Below are 16,693 nucleotides of genomic sequence, written 5' to 3' on the forward strand. Positions count from 1 at the left end.
AGCACACGACAGCAGTAATGGTGGCCACAGACATCTAAACAGAGCAAATACATTTCCAACTTCCCTATCCATGGCTAGAAAACTGGGACTCAAGATCAAATAAACAATCCCGGGAAACAAAGCTGCACGGCTTCAACCCTAACTGTGTCCAGTTCCCCGGCCCGTTCCTCCCTTCTCCTCCACACACGTTTCACGTCTAAAAATAGTTTACCTCGGGCCAGCAAGACAGCTCAGCGGGTAACAATGCTTTCCAAGCAAACCTGACAGTCAGGGGTCAATTCCCAGATCCCACATGAAGGTGGAAAGAGAGAAGGGATTCCACGGAGTTGCCCTCTGATCTCTCTATGTGTGCGGTGGCGTGCATGTGCTCACACACAATAATAAATAACTTTTCAAAAATCAAAAACAGTTCACCTTGCTAAGACTAAAAGTACTCAGTTTTTAGATTTTTTAATTCCATTACACAGGTAGATCAATAATCCCTATGCATAACTATATATATTACATTATATTAATATAAATATAACACATATATTTACATGCACAACTCTAACACACGTGGTGAACTCTGAAGCACAGACCCCTTCCAAACCACATACTGTTGTTTTTGTTTTTTAAACTATCTCAAAGTTGTCAGGCAGGCTCAGTGTGGTTTCAGCCCAGAACTGATGACCACTGCAGATATCTGGTACTGGCCATTTTCACTGGGCGTGAAAAACAAGAAGCAAATTCAGTTGCTTCCCTGCTCTAGGGTTTGTTTGCCTAGAAACCGAGCCCGAGGATGCCCAAGGTGCGTGTGTGTGTGTGTGTGTGTGTGTGTGTGTGTGTGTGTGTGTTTGTATTGTTGTGTGTGTGGTATGTGTGTTTGCATGGGTGGTGTCTGTGTTTGTGTGTGTGTTTGCATGTGTGTGTGATGGGCACTTCCTTTGCGGTTCAAATATGCTGAAGTATCTCACTGTAGACTGTATGCCCTGAATTTCTGCGTCTTCCTGGTATGCCTGGGGCAGTGCCCACTGTGAAAATAGTCAATTCGCCCGTAAGCCTGGTAATTGATTGCTCCAGATCACCCCCAACTTGGAAATTTTCCTACTAAGAATTGAGAGCACTCCAACGCTTTTATCATTCTTTTGCCAAAAAAACAAACCTTAAAATAGGAACCTAAAATAAATAGCCTGGGAATGAAGTTCTGGAAAGTTCCCAAGACGAACCCGTCAGCTTCCATTTTCAGAGCCGAAAGCTGTTCTCCGGGACACTCACTCTCTCACCTCCCCTGCTTCAGAGGCAGCACCTCTTCTGCTCCAGTCCTTGGGATCCCGAGCCAAGAATCTCTCGTCTGGGAGGTCCCGGGAGATGGGAATCTAAACTGCAGGAACCACCACAGAATCCCGGTTCTCTCTGAATACATTCCTGTCCCCACACCTCACTGTGCGGAATTCAATCAATTCAAGAGATGAATGAAATGAACTAGGGTCCACCCACACAGGAACGTATCAGGAAGCCTAGGCAGGCAAGGACTTTAGAGGCAAGGGTTAGGTTCGTCTTGTGCTCAGCTTACCTAACTATCATTTTAAATATATATATCAAGGGCCCAAAGAATGTGATTCAAGAAAAAAACGACTAGATCTAAAAAGGCAAAGGCAGCTCCTTGCTCCTCCTTAGCGGGCACGCACACACACGCACACACGCGCACACACACACACGCACACACACACACACGCACACACACACACACACACACACGCACACACACACACACGCACACACACACACGCACACACACACGCACACACACACACGCACGCACACACACACACACACACGCACACACACACACACACACACACACACGCACGCACACACACACACACACACACACGCGCACACACACACACGCACACACACACACACGCACACACACACACACGCACACACACGCACACACACACGCACGCACACACACACACGCACACACACACACGCACACACACACACACGCACACACACACGCACACACACACACACACACACACACACACACACACGTACAGATGAGGAGTCGAGGTGGCACAAAACACTGAGGGTGCAAGCCAACAACGCAGAGCAACAAAAGATGGGGAGGGGCTGGCATCAGCCAATTAACCTCCAGCTGCCGACACACTGAACGCCTCCAACTTCGATTCTGAGATTGTTTTCATTCATAACGTTTGGCACAGCAACAGAAGAGTGGCAGTGTTCTCTCTATAGAGGGACCAGGGACGCCTGGGGAAAGAGACATCGGGTACACTGCTTCATGCCAGGCACCAACGTTCCAAAGATGGGTCTGAACCACCAAGAGTTGGGAGTTGCGAAGCTCCAGGGAGCCCTGGAGAGTTCCACATGTTTAATTAAAGTCCCTGCCCATGCCAGGGTTCTCAACCTGAAACCCCACTACCCTGTCCTGTTTTAAAGATGTTGAGAAAGAACCCACCCTAGCCCTCCCTTTACAGAGAACAAGCCAAGACATGGGGAAGACAGCAAGTGCATCAGGTCACACAGTGAGTGGCCAGTGGCCGGCCCAATGCTCTCCCTCCACACCAGGAACTGCTGCCACCTTAGCTCAGCTCACGTCCCTGCCTTCTGCCCTAGGCTAAAACAAAGGTCACACCCTTCCAGTCAAACCAACAGCTCAAAATGCCATCATAGAGGAGGAAGAAAATCAGGCGGGACTTTCGCACGCCAACCTGGCCCCAAACTCTGCATCACCCCCAGGGCCACTGCAAGCCCCAGCTTCACATAAGACGGTGGCCACCTGGAGTCTGGCTGAGAAGCTTCCGCTGAGTCGGCACATTCAAGCCACCCAGACAGCTGGTGAGGGGAGCATTCAGGGAGACACTCCACGATAGCAGCGCTGTGAGACACTCCCCAGACGACATGATTAATATTATGTGCACAGAATGTTCAAATAAAGATATTCCAAAGTGAGGTCATAGCCTCGGCCCAACATGTCTGTCGCCTGGTTTTGGCTCTAACCGAAAGCACACAGTTCTTAAGGGGATAAGGTAAACTCTCCCAGGTGACCTCACTTCCTCACAGGTCATTTCCCATCCCCAGGGAGGGGTGGTTTAGAATTCATTTCTAGGGTCAGGCCCAGATGAAGAGCTGAGAACAACCATCCAACTGACAACATGGTGGTCTGTAATAAAGCCTGGGAAATGCTCACGCCGTTTGAGAACCCCGCTTCCAGGAGTCCACCTAAAGGGGGAAGCCGAGGTTGACCGAGCACTGTGCAGCTGCAGGGAAGGCAGTCTGCAGAACGGAATGGGGAATGCACACAGTGCCAACAAGGGCGCGCTGGCTAAGGGTCAGCACTCCTCCAGGACAGCACGTGAGGGTGGCTTCGAAGGAGCTATTTTTAATTTTTATGTGTGAGAGTGTGTGGTGTATGTGATATGTGTGAAAGTGTGTGTGTGTGTGAGTATGTGTGATATGTGAAGTGAGTGTGATATGTTTGGTGTAATGTGTGTGTGATGTGTGTGTGATATGTGATTGTATGTGTGTGTGTGATGTGTGTGGTGTTTATGTGTGTGATATGTGATTGTGTTGTATAATATGTGAGTGTATATGAGTGTGTGATGTGTAAATGTGGTATGTATGATATGTGTGATTACGTGTGTGTGATGAGTGTGTTTGATGTGTGTATTGTGTTGTGATATGTCATTGTTGTGTGATGTGTACGATGTGAGTGTGTGTTGTGTGTGTGATATGTGAGTGTGTGATGTGTGATTGTGTCTGTATATGTTTGTGATGTGTGTGTTGTGTTGTGATATATGTCATTGTGTTGTGTGATGTGTGTGTGAAGTGTATGATGTGAGTGTGTGTTGTGTGTGTGTGATATGTGAGTGTGTGATATGTGTGATTGTGTGTGTGTGTGTGTGTGTGTGTGTGTGTGTGTGTGCATGTGTGATGTGTGCATGAGTCCACATGAAGGCAGAGTATGCTGGATTCCCTGGAGCAGGTACTTGTGGAGGTCCAGCTGTGGGTATTAGAAACTAAGTAAGTCCTCTATGAGAACAGTATGCGGTCTTAACCACTGAGTGGTGTGGGAGGTCCTTCTGTCTGTGTGTTGTTTTTATTGGTTAATGAATAAAGAATGCTTTAGGATAGAACAGAACTAGGTGGGGAAAACAAAACTGAATGCTGGGAGGAAGAAGGTGGAGAGAAGAGAGAAGTCATGGAGCTGCCAGAGACAGATGCTGGGAACATTACCCAGTAAGCCAATGCCACATGGCGATACACAGATTAATAGAAATGGGTTAAATTAATATAAGAGTTAGCCAATAAGAAGCAAGTGTTAATGGGCCAAGCAGTGATTTAATTAATACAGTTTCTATGTGACTATTTCGGTTCTGGGCGGCTGGGATGAACAAGCAGCTCACCTGCAACAACTGAGGCCATTTCTCCAGGCCTGGGGCCAGCTTTTTAAATCAGCACATAGGAATGGAGGACAGAAAACCCAATTTGAAAAAGGGTAGATAATAAAATTATACATTCCATCTGAATTTCAAAATATAAGATCCAGGACGGAGGATGAAGCAAGAGCAACAAATGCTAACCATGGCGGCTAGAAAAACGAGTGCTCAACAAGCTGCAGCAGACCCCACGCTTCCTGGAATACGCCTGTGTGCTGTCCTAGAGGTGAGGGAATGAACCAACCATGATGCCAGCCCAGGGATGCACAGCTTCTAAGTCAGGGAGGCTCAGGGCAAGCACCCGTCCAACCTTATTCCTGTTCCTGCACACCAGGCGAGCTGGCTGTGCTCACAACTGAACTTTCTAAGCCAAGCTTAGGCATCCCCATAACCAGGAAACAACACAAAGAAGCCACAATCGGCTGCAATGGCTGGATCATTTTAGCTCTCCAACCGTGCTACTGTGGTAGGAACTGGAGAGACAGCTCTGTGGTTAAAGAGCACGGCTCCTTTTCCAGAGAATCTGGGTTCATATCCCAGTGCCCACATGCGCTCACAATAGTCTGTGACTGCAGTTTCAGGCAATCACTGCACACACACGGTGCACAGACATAAAGGCAGGCAAACACCATAAACATAAAATAAAATACTTTTTAAAAGATCACTGTAGTCTGTCATTCTCTCCCAGAACTTTCCCTGGAAGAGACAACATGAGCAAGGAGGCAGTGTGCCTCCTCTGGCAAGACTGGCTTCATTCAGGGGGACACTCCTTCCCAACCCTGCACTTTCTCCAATCCCTGGAGCCCTTTCCACTTCAAAGCTCCCACAAAGGCTACCGGTTCCAACAGATGCCACCCTGGTAGGGACTGAATCTGGCTGTGGCCAACACAGATCTCTGACAGTGGTTAGATCTAACAGTGGCTGACCCCTGCCTGAGATCCTGGGTAGAACCCCTTATCCTGTACAGACAGGACAGAGACAGCTCAGAGGCTCCTACTGCTCACTGCGCACTGGAGTCAAGCAAAGATGCAGGGCTGACGGATCTGTGTGACCCGTGACCCGTTCATCATATTGCTGGTTTCTGTCCCTTTAGAACACAGGCTCTGGGTACTGAGAGCACCAAGTCCACCGTGCTTTCATTCTGTATGCCCTAAGCACCCATCATCTAAGAGAATAGAACCCAGTCAAGTGGGAAGTCTATGATGCTAATGAATAAAGATTCCTATAACAAGCCTCGCCCTCAAGCAGCAAGCCTCTACCAGAGAAAAAGGCTCAACTCAGTCTATTCCCTGCAAACACAAAGGCTGGAACAGAGCCTGGGCAGAGGCAGCGACCAATGCAGGGCCTCCTGGGACCAGATAATGAAGTGGTTTCCCCTAGGTAATAGAAAGAACTGGAAGGTAATTTAAAGGGTCATAAAACCTGTGTTAAGAAGATGAATGAGGGGAGGCTGTGACTGTATATATGTGTGTGTGTCCTAGGAATTAGGGGTGGCTGTGTGTGTGTGTGTGTGTGTGTGTGTGTATGTATGTATATGGGGGAGTCCTAGAAAGATGGCTCAGTGGGTAAGTGTGATTGCTCTATAGGTATAAGGACCTAAGTTCAAATTCTCAGCACCCTTGTAAAAAGCCAGGTATGGCCATGCATGCGTGCAGCCCCACTACCAGGAGGCAGAGATAGGTGGAGTTAACACCCCAAGAACTCACAGGCTGGCCACCCTAGTCAAAAAAGGCAAGCTTAAGGTTTAGTGAGAGATCTTGTCTCAAGGCAAGAGAGGGAAATGCCCTGTTGGCCTCCACAAGCACACCAATGACACATCACAGACAGACAGACAGACACACACACACACACACACACACACACGGTGGACTGGGAGCTAGGTGTGGCTCATGCCTAGAATCCCAGCACTGGAGAGGCTGAAGCAGAAGGATCACTGTGAGTTAGAAGGCTAACCTGAGCTACACAGTGAATAGCAGGAGGCAAACCTGGGCTATAATAATAATAATAATAATAATATATAATCAGAGCGACCTCTCAATTTAAAAAAAATGGGAGAAAAAATGAGCCGGGGAGAGGTGGGGTAGAAACAAGGCAATGACTAAAGCTTTAATCCGAAAACAACAAGGCGGAACAGCACTGTGAGGAAAAGAGGAAATCCTCCAGCATCGAGGCCACAGAGGCTTCTGGCAGTTTCCTCCTGAGAATCCAGGACAGGTTGCAACTAAAGATGAGCTGGGGGCTGCCTGACTCATGCAGGGCCTCTGCCTGAGCCCAGGTAAGGGCGCAGCAGGCAGCTCTCCTCAAGACACTAATGCCCAGGGGTCCCGGGGCCAAAATCAGGAAGGGACTTTCGCTGCACGTGATGGACAAAATTTTACATCCAATTGTATCTTTTACTGGAGGAAGCCCTCCTGTTGGTCAGGCGATGCGATGTTGCTTTTAGCCTTTCCCCTTTGGGTTTTATTTCATCCACCTGGGGACACAATTCCCATTGTTACAATGATGACCTGGTGAGACATTCTACCATGCTACTCCCAGACCCCAAGCCAAGGAGCCAGGACAGCTCCTGGGTTTGGGGAGGGGCAGTCAGAGCACCTCCAAAGTCAGTCCAAAGCCTCACTCAAGAACTGCCACTGCTGCGGAGACCACACTGGGGAGAATTCTTCCATCTTGTGGCAGTTCTGCCGGATCTGTCGACTAAGGAGACAGGTTCGAACTCAGCAGGGTGATCTGGCCTGTGCCTTACAGTAAAGGCAAGCAGTGCCGGTGACAGTGTCCGCCGGGGAAGTGACAGTTTGCTCCACCAATGGCTCTTCACTTTCTGGCTCGCAGAGGCACCAGTTAAATTCACAAGAATGTTCTAGATTGTCTCTCCAGGCATGTTTGATGTAGAGAATTTGGAGGACTGCACATAACCCCATGGAGTCCGAACTGAAGACGTCAGAGCGTTTCCCACCAATCAGAACTCTACCCACATGTGTGACTCAGGCTGAAGCTCACAGGCTAAGCCACAGGCTTGGCGTTCCTGTGATTAACGTGCCAATCACTGCTGACAGGATTCCCTCAGCCAGTCGCCAGGGTGCATTCCAGTCACTGCAGTGAACCACCAGAGACACTGGGCTAGCAGCCAGAACCAGAACTTACGGGAAACACCGCCAGACATCAATCCCCATCGTCACCTCCTCTCCAATCCGCTGCTAGAACCTTCCGAGGAGCAGCTCACAGTTCCTTTTGTACTTAAGTCAAAGAAACCATCTTTTAGGAAAAAAACAATTCATCGGAGTGGTGGTGCATGCCTTTAATCCCAGCACTTGGGAGGCAGAGGCAGGCGGATCTCCGAGTTTGAGACCAGCCTGGTCTGCAGAGCAAGTTCCAGGACAACCGGAGATACACAGAGAAGCCCTGTGTCACACACGTCCTCTCCCTCTAAAGCAGGAAGTCCTGAGTTCTTCAGCACCCCTCAAAGACAAGCTCTGGCCCTCCTATTCCAAGGTTCTTCGATTCACTCAGAAGGACAACGACCTTTACCAATGACCTTCACACTCCCCTGAGGTCACCTAAGGCACAAGGCGCCTCCTTCTGAACTGTGAGCAGCCAAGACCACCTACAGACTGCTCAGCAGGACGGTCAGGCTTGGGGGAGCTGTGTGCTGGACGCTCCTCCTTTGATATCCTCACCATGCCCTAACTGGGCACCAACTACCCCGCCTGCCCAAGGTCAGTACCTAACTTAGTCTTCCCGCATCCTTAGCACACTGCCTGGCCGGTAGCAAACAGGTGAACATCTGCTTTTTGTTATTATTACTATTCTACCATTACGCTTACAAAGGCCAGCAGAGCACATGCCGTTTTATGACGTTACAATTCACTATTATTTTTCCTTTTTTTCTGGTTTTTCGAGACAGGGTTTCTCTGTGGCTTTGGAGCCTGTCCTGGAACTAGCTCTATAGACCAGGCTGGTCTCGAACTCACAGAGATCCGTCTGCCTCTGCCTCCCAGAAATGTGTGTATAGATTTTGTGCTGTGGACTTCATCGTGAGCCTACTCCTTCCTGCTCTACAGACCAGTCATTCCAAGCGGCTGCTCCAGGCTTTGTAACAGGAGGTGCTGGCTTTTCGGCACAATAGGGAAGGCAACAAAAAAAACCCAACATCTTTTGCAAGAATATCCTTCCACATAGAAATTTTGATTTCAGTGATGTGTATTGCCCAAGGATTTCCGAAAACTCCCAAGTGTCTGTCCATCTTCGGTACCACAACCATGTAGCAGGGTCCCAGCTTTCCAGCATTCTTGTCCAACTCTGACAAGTTAGAAAACCATACCAGATGTGGTGCGTTCTTAATATGCAATAAAATATTGATTCCTAAGCTATTATATGCTTCTCATTAATGAAAATAGGGCCAGGTGGCAATGCCTGCACCAAGCCTAATGGCCTGAATTTGATCCCTGGGACCCAAGTGCTGGAAGGAGAGACAAACTCCCACAAGCTGTCCACGGACCTCGCCCATGCTGGTGCAAGTATGCATGGGCACACATGCATGTGAGCAAGCACAAACATACACCACACATACCAGAGAGAGAGAGAAAGGGAGGAGCCTTGAAGGCTCATTTTCTTCAGTACTTGAAGACAGTTAAAAGTGTCGCTAAAATTAGCATTTCCTCCTCTGCACTTTTTATTTGGGGATGTGACAGTTTCCCCAGGGCCTTCAGATTCCAGGTAAAGAGGACTCGGGCTCCCCCTAAGAACACTGGGAATGCAACAATTCTAGAAGTGAAAATGAAAATCTCCCGCTGCTTCCTCCTTGATGGAGACTAATTTTCCCACCCGCTGATGTGTCAAACACACATGAAAAATGTCAGCTTCCACTTCCCAGCACCGAGGAAAACACCTTTACGCTGAGACAGAGTGTGGGTGAAGAGCAGAGATGTTTTAAATACATATAAACGAGGATTTGTTTATTTTTTTTAAGAGGCCAGGTAGCAGTCCAGTGGGTGGGGAAAAGTTATAGAAACGGTTTGAACAAATCATCATAAAAACCAGGTTCATGAACCTGTTCAGACAGTCCCCAAAAGGTGTCCCTGAGAGAGCGTAATTACTTGCTTAGTAGATTCAAGGAACAGACATCCTGATAGCTCCTGGCTCAGGACCACTTCTCACAAAGCAGCTCTATCCGTGGGGCTCTGTTTGATGAAGTTCCAAGCAGGCCTGTCAAACCCAGACTCCACAGGTAGGGTCCAGTCGTGATTTGAACCAAATGTCCCCAGGGCAGGGGTTCCCAACCTTCCTAAAGCTTCAACCCTCTGGTACAGTTCCTCATGTTGTGGGGACCCCGACCACAAAATTGTTTTTGTTGCTACTTCATCACTGTAATTTTGTTACTGTTATGAATTTTAAGGTAATTAGTTTTGGAGACCAGAGGTTTGCTATAGGAATTACAACCCACAGATTGAGAATTGCTGCCTGGGGCCTCCAAAGCAAAGCTTTCAAGGCAAAGATTGGTAAATTAAAAAACAAAAAAGTCAGGCGGTGGCTCACGCTTTTAATCGCAGCACTCAGGAGGTAGAGGCAGGCGGACCTCTGTGCGTTCAAGGCCAGCCTGGTCTACAAAGGGAGTTCCAGGTCAGCCAGGACTACACAGAGAAGCCCTGTCCTGAAAAAACAAAACACAAAAACAAACAAGACTTTGGGGGCTAAGTGGCAATATTGAAGCTTTTCTGTACACAGGGGGTAAGAGAATAAAAACCATTTATTAGCTCACAACCTGTAAAGCATAGGTGTTAACTCACCAACAATACAAGGAATGCCATTAACACCCCAACTAAGTCCTCTAGACTTGACCCTTGACCTCCAAGGCTTGTGCTCAATCAAGGAGGGAAGATATACAACTCTTAGAAGTGTGAAAACCACACAAAGACACACAAGCAACAGAAAGAAGCGCTTAACGTGTTAATGGCGCCTGAATATCAGGAATCCACTAATGTGGGGTTCACCACCAGAAGAGTGAACCATCGACAAAACTGTTAAGAGGTTCGATGAGGGAGGGACATGTCCCATCCCCCACACCGTAACCCCAGGAACCCCTGAGTACTGCAAGCTGCCCGACAAAAGGAATTAGGAGTAGATAAATTAGACATGCTAACCTAGCTGAGATGAGATTATCCTAGATAACGGGGAGATGGTTCAGTAGTAAAGGCACTTTCGCCACCAAACCTGACAACCCAAGTTCCACTCCACTGCTAGGGCCCACATGGTAGAGAGAACTGAATTCCTCAAAGTTATTCTCTGACCTTCAACACAGGCAATGTGGCACACAGCTCCCACCCCGCCACACACAAAATAATGAATAATGAATCAATGTTATTTTTTTAATTTATTTAAAGTACTTAAATGTGAAAAGGGGAGGCAGGAGATTCATTGTCTGCTCCAAACCTTCAGTGTGTTGACATCAAGAGATGGAGCCGCTAGGAAATTGTTTCAGATGAATTAAGAGGGCAGGGCCCTCGTGGAATTGAAACCCTTATGAGCAGAGACCCCAGGGCACTTGCTTCCTGTATCCCTGCCAGGGAGGGCATCCCACAAGAATAACTGTCGGCCATGTATGATGGCCCATGGAGGTGGAGAGGTCTCTGTAAGCCAGTCTGGTCTATACAGCATGTCCCAAGTCAGCAGGGCTACAAGGTGAGGCACTGTCTATAATAAACCAAGAGTGCCCACCCGAGAGTCTGACTACAACGGCAGCCTAATCAGGGACTTCCAATCTACAGAACTCCAATAAGCTTCTAATGTTCACACCACGGGGATGTAGCATTGTGTTGGGACAACCAGCTCAAACTCTCAGAGGTGACCTGCAGAAGACTCCAGTGGCCATTTGCTGGCTCCATAGAGACAAAGGGCTGAGAACCAAGGAGTGCGGTGGCCTCTAGAAGAAACGGGCAAGGAGAGGAACCTTGACCAAGGCATCAGTCGGATCTCAGTACAGTGAGACCCAGGCTCCACATGCCACCTGCAAATCTGAAGGAAGAATTTGCGCTCCATTAAGCCTCTGGGCAGACAGAAACATGCTTCAGAAGCAAGAGGAAATGGGAGTCAAGAAGAGTTTACCCTGTCAGGCGCCAGCCTGAGACAGACTTAGGGCTGGGAAGGTCACACCCAGGTAACTAGAGCTGGGGAGTGTGGAGAGACACACATCATCACCACATGCTCAGGAAGCAATGCACGTAGCCAAGTCTCGGTAGACACAAAGCTGAGGTCAGACATTGACAAATCCCAAGAGGGCATAGGGCAGGCCAGGCATAAATGCTCAATGATTCTCACCCCTGTTTCAAACACAAGCAAAGGGACCACTTTTTCTGGACAAGCAACCACCCTGGGTTACTAAACCCTAACATCAGTCACAGGGCACTCTTCTTTTAGGACAGACAGCCTTGGGAGCAGAAGCTGTCCAGGTAATGTGTACCTAGCCAACTGCAGTAGCCAGCGCTTCACCCCTCACCACTATCCTGAGGAACTTGACAGACTGCTGTGACCAACGTCAACACCCGGAGGAAAGCGTGGTCTCCTCAGGTGACTTTCCAAGGAGATGACACCTGTTCTCAAATAAAGATTCCAAGATAAAACTCAGACTTGGAAAACAAAAAATTCAGACTTACAGTCTTAATAGGATAATTCAAACTTGGAGTGATGGAGGTCATGGGCACAGGATGACCAAAGCAGAAGACCCCCCTCCAAGGTCAGGTGCACAGCCAGTTGGCTGGACAAATGGGACCTCAGGAAGACACAGACCCACAAAGTCCCCAAGAACTGGGTAACTTCCTAGCTCTATTAGTTAAGGGTCTTTTGACAGCAAACAAAGTCCTTGGGGCCTTGGGGAGAAGCACCATTCTGATCATGCAGAGGATACATGGAGGGAGGCCAAAAAATGGCAAATTAGGGCACATGGGCATGGGGAGGGACCTCTGATGGGTGGCCTGAGCCCAGGAGATATGTAGAAGCCCAGGCCTTGCCGGGTTCCTGGATGGCCCACTAAGGACTGTTTGAACATGGAAAAGACCAAGGGTCCCCTTACAGCACATATTTGTACACTGAAATTATCGGGTGGCTCTGGTGACACTGTCTACTTGTGCTCCGCCCCGTTTCCATCCCTCTTCTGGGCCTCCCTCATCTTTCCCATGTCTGAACGGAGCTCACGTCCACAAATTTCCAGGTGAAAAAGGAGAATTCTGTTAGATCGTAAGCAGACCCGGCAGTGCCTCTGTGTCTTTATTTTTCTAGAATGCTTCTCGGAACACACGAGGTTTATGGTCCGCACACAGCAATGCAGGTCAGGAAGGTAAATGAGACAGGTGTGGACACACCACGGCTGGCCTCCAGGCATGCGCACCACACAGATTATCTCTGATTTACAGCCTTTTCAACACGTGATGACAAAATCACTGTTTTCAATCTGATCAAAATACACTATCCTTTTTATATGACGTGCAAAATAGAATATTCCTCAAATTACAATCTCAAAAAGGCCCGAGTGGGTCCAATTTTTAAAAATTAAACTCTTTGTGAAATCTGGGATTTGACAACAAAATCGAGCATACCTTAGTGAGCTCTCAGCCTCCTGAGGAGCAACAGGATGCTACACACACTCCAGGTGGGCAGTGGCTTTCTTAACTCAGCAGCCGCTGAGCACAGCCCTGTGCCAGTGGAAAGCAGCATGCTGGGGAAACCTTTCCAATCCCCTGGCAATAGCTCTGATCGGCAGGACCCTCCCGTTGGCTAAGAGGAGCAGTTTACACCTGATCATAGTCTTACTGGACCAGAGGGAAGCCTGGGCTCTTTGTAGGTACGGAGGCTCCAGACCCAAGTCCATCATCTATGTCTTACTTAGGCCATCTCTAATTTTGTGGGTGGTTCCTTCTGGCAGTGACCAGGACGTGAGGAGGTCTGAGGGAAAAGCTGTTGTTAGGCCTGTCCACCCCACCCTTTGTGAGAGCAGCTACTCTGTGCCAGGGGCTCTGATCTCACACTGAAGACCAATTGGTGTAGGAGGTTCTTCTGTTTCTGTGTTGCTTTCATTGGTTGAATAAAGATACTGCCTTGGCCTTTTGATAAGGCAGCACTTAGGTAGGCAGGGAAGACGGAACAGAATTCTGGGAGGAAAAAAGCAGAGACAGGCAGATGCCATGTTTCTCCTGCCCAAGACAGACACTGGTTAGATTCATGCCAGTAAGCCACAGTCAGGTGGCGATACACATTAATGGAGATGGGTTAATCAAGATGTGAGAGTTAGCTAATAAGAGGCTGGAGATAATGGGCCAGGCAGTGATTAATTAATACAATTTCCGTGTGATTATTTCGGGTGTAAGCTAGCCAGGCAGGACGGGACAAAGGGTCCCGCTCCCCAAACTACAACCAATCACTCTCTTAGAATTCTCCAGGCTCGGGCATCCAGTAACATGGCCTCTCTGATGTGCCAACAGACTGGCTGGACTCCCCTTCGTCATGTGTGTTCCTTCTATCCCTTCTGTTATTCCACAGAGCCTGCTCAAGGCATACGCCTTCAGTGAAGACAACTTTCCAGACTCCGCGCCATCGTGGCTTGTTGCCGTTGGTGCCAAGGATGAGCAGAGGGTGGCTCCCACAGCCATGTTCATACTATCCTGGATGGGGTTAGGTGGGATGTGAGCTTTCAGGCATTGCCATAGCCTGATGACATCATCTGGTCCTCCTGCTCCAATCACTACACTACTTTTTTTTTGTTTGTTTGTTTGTTTGAGACAGGATTTCTCTGTAGCTTTGGAGCCTGTCCTAGGCTGGCCTCGAACTCACAGACATCTGCCTGCCTTTGCCTCCTGAATGCTGGGATTAAAGGCGTGCGCCACCACCGTCCAGCTCAATCACTACTCTTGACTAAAATGAGACACCACAAGGTACAGATATCTGTGGACCTGAACGCCCTTCTACACCCGTACAGAGCATCCAAACTCTAACTTAGCAGGGTTGCTCTCCCACATGCTGGCTAGCTTTTTGTTCCAGGATCTACTAGTCCTCTTTCAAGCCTCTGCCACCATCCCTATTTCTAGTTTTTGAAAGCTGCCACCTTCTTTTCTGAATGAAACTACACAGACATTTGGTGACTTTTTAAAAAAATATTTTCTATCATTAATAGGATTTGCACAGGGCGGCTCTCCCACCATCTTTGTGGCCTGCTGTCCTTAAGTCAAAAGTTTCAGGGACTCGTGTTTTGAGACAGTGTCTCACGTAGTTCAGGCTTGCCTCTAACCAACTACATAGCTGAGGATACCCTTGAACTTCCAAGCCTCCTGCTTCCACTTTCCTGAGTATTATGATCATGGGTGTGTGCCACTGTCTGCTGAGAACCAAACCCGGGCTTCACTTCATGTGCTAAGCAAACGGTCTAGCAGCTGAGCTCGCCCCAGTTCTGGGGTGAATTCATTTTCCTTCAGCACATGTAGAAGTCAATCAAGTATTACCTGGCAGCTGGTGGACTTTGTTTGTATGTTTACTCATTTTCTTCCCAGACAAGGAAAGAATAGGAGAAGTGAGAAAGGCAGAGAGATTTCTGCCATGACTCACAGTGCAGGCCAAACAGAAGAAGGCGGAGCTTCTGTCGCCGGGCCTGATGGAGTGGGTTCATACAGTGGGGCAGACAGGAGACAAGAGAACTCTCCCCGAACCAGACAACAGGCAATAAATCCTATTTCTGGAACAGGTATCCCAGCATCTCCAGACTGTATGTTCAGTGGGGGAGGTAACCAGACAGGACTTTAAATAGAGTGTTTTCACTGAGAACCCCCCCCCCCCCCGCCCCTGGCAACAGTGAGGACTTACCTAGCCCGGAGATACTGATTGCCTTCACAGATTTCTTCATTTTGTAGAGAACCATCCGGTCGACGTCCAAAGCCTAAAATACAAAGACTATGTGAATTAAAACATATTTGCACATAGATCATAACTACAGACACTAACCATGAGAACCTTCTGGGGGTCCTTCTACAAGGCCCCAAGGCTGCTTCTATGGGCTGAGGCTTTGCCTAGTATGGAAAATTTGATATACAAAAGTGCACCAAACAGCAGTTTTATTGGTTTACAGAAAATCAACTCATGTGTCTCAGCACCTGAAGCATACAAGCTGCCTCTGCCCACATCACCTGCTGAGCACAGGACTCTACAGAGAGGTGAGTGAACCTAGACACAGGGCTTGACCACATCTGGACGTCTGTCCAGCCTGTCTGTTCCTAAGCCCTGTCTGCCCCTCTCCCCCTGGAGGAAAGGGCAATTTCAAGGATACCAAGTGACCCTCCCCACAAAGAGCGTCCCAACAGCCAAGTCATGGAGTCAGACCCGCTCCGGACAGATGCGGCTCAGTGTTTTGGATTTGTGAGCCTATTAGCTGTGTTTAGGAGGCTTAGTCCTAATCCCCTCCAAGTCTCAGATTTCTCTTCCAGAATCCAGCTGTAACAGCTTTGGCAAGGCCGAATGATCAAGCAAACACTTGCATGTTTAATATCCAGCAAATATTTACAGCACAGCCATCACAGGACAACAGCAAATGGTGTGAAAGATATCTGCGCATAATAGGTGTGCAACAGTGTGCGCACATAGTAGGCGCTCAACAGTGCACACACAGTAGGCGCTCAACAGTGTGCTCACATAGTAGATGCAACAGTGTGCACACAGTAGGCACTCAATACTGTGCACACATAGTAGGTGATCAATAGTGTGTTCACATAGTAGGCGATCAACAGTGTGCACACATAGTAGGTGCTCAACAGTGTGCACAGTGACTCGTCGACCCCAGGCATTTAGTCACAGCTAAACTTCTACCAAAGAGGCAGAGCGAACACTTTTTCCCTTTTCCCATCAATCAGTTAACAGCTCAGAAGATCAAAGGCCACCAAATGGTTGTGACAGGAGGGTGCGTACACCTGGGAGCTAGGAGAGTGAGGCCAAGTAAGGGTGACCTGTCATCTAAAAACATCAGAAAGCCAGGCCCCTTGAATCTGCTCCAAGCATCCACCTTTGTAAGTCCTCATTCTGACGCTGCCGTGGCTGTTTTCTGGGGTGTTAGAAACAGATGAGATTGGAGCCGACAGTTTTAAATGGAACACTGATCAAAAGACACACGGCAGGGTAAAAAAGAAAAGAAAGTTCTGATCACACCAGTATGTTTGTCTGAACCCATAGGATGTACTCACTGAGTGAAACTTAATGTATATCAAGATCAAACCCTG

The 16,693-nt window shown here is 48.3% G+C and overlaps 1 protein-coding gene across 4 annotated transcripts in view; it reads right to left on the reverse strand.

The window, feature by feature from the left end:
- Asap2 (ArfGAP with SH3 domain, ankyrin repeat and PH domain 2) overlaps nt 1-16,693 on the reverse strand; it is a 151,610-nt gene that overhangs the window by 80,811 nt on the left and 54,106 nt on the right. For all 4 annotated transcript variants that reach the window (XM_075984073.1, XM_075984072.1, XM_075984075.1 and 1 more), the window contains exon 2: nt 15,291-15,363. In XM_075984073.1, coding sequence (XP_075840188.1) covers nt 15,291-15,363 — 73 coding nt within the window. The remainder of the gene's footprint in view (nt 1-15,290; nt 15,364-16,693) is intronic.

The sequence above is a fragment of the Microtus pennsylvanicus genome, chromosome 8, assembly GCF_037038515.1.
Source record: "Microtus pennsylvanicus isolate mMicPen1 chromosome 8, mMicPen1.hap1, whole genome shotgun sequence".
Taxonomy (NCBI): Eukaryota; Metazoa; Chordata; class Mammalia; order Rodentia; family Cricetidae; genus Microtus; species Microtus pennsylvanicus.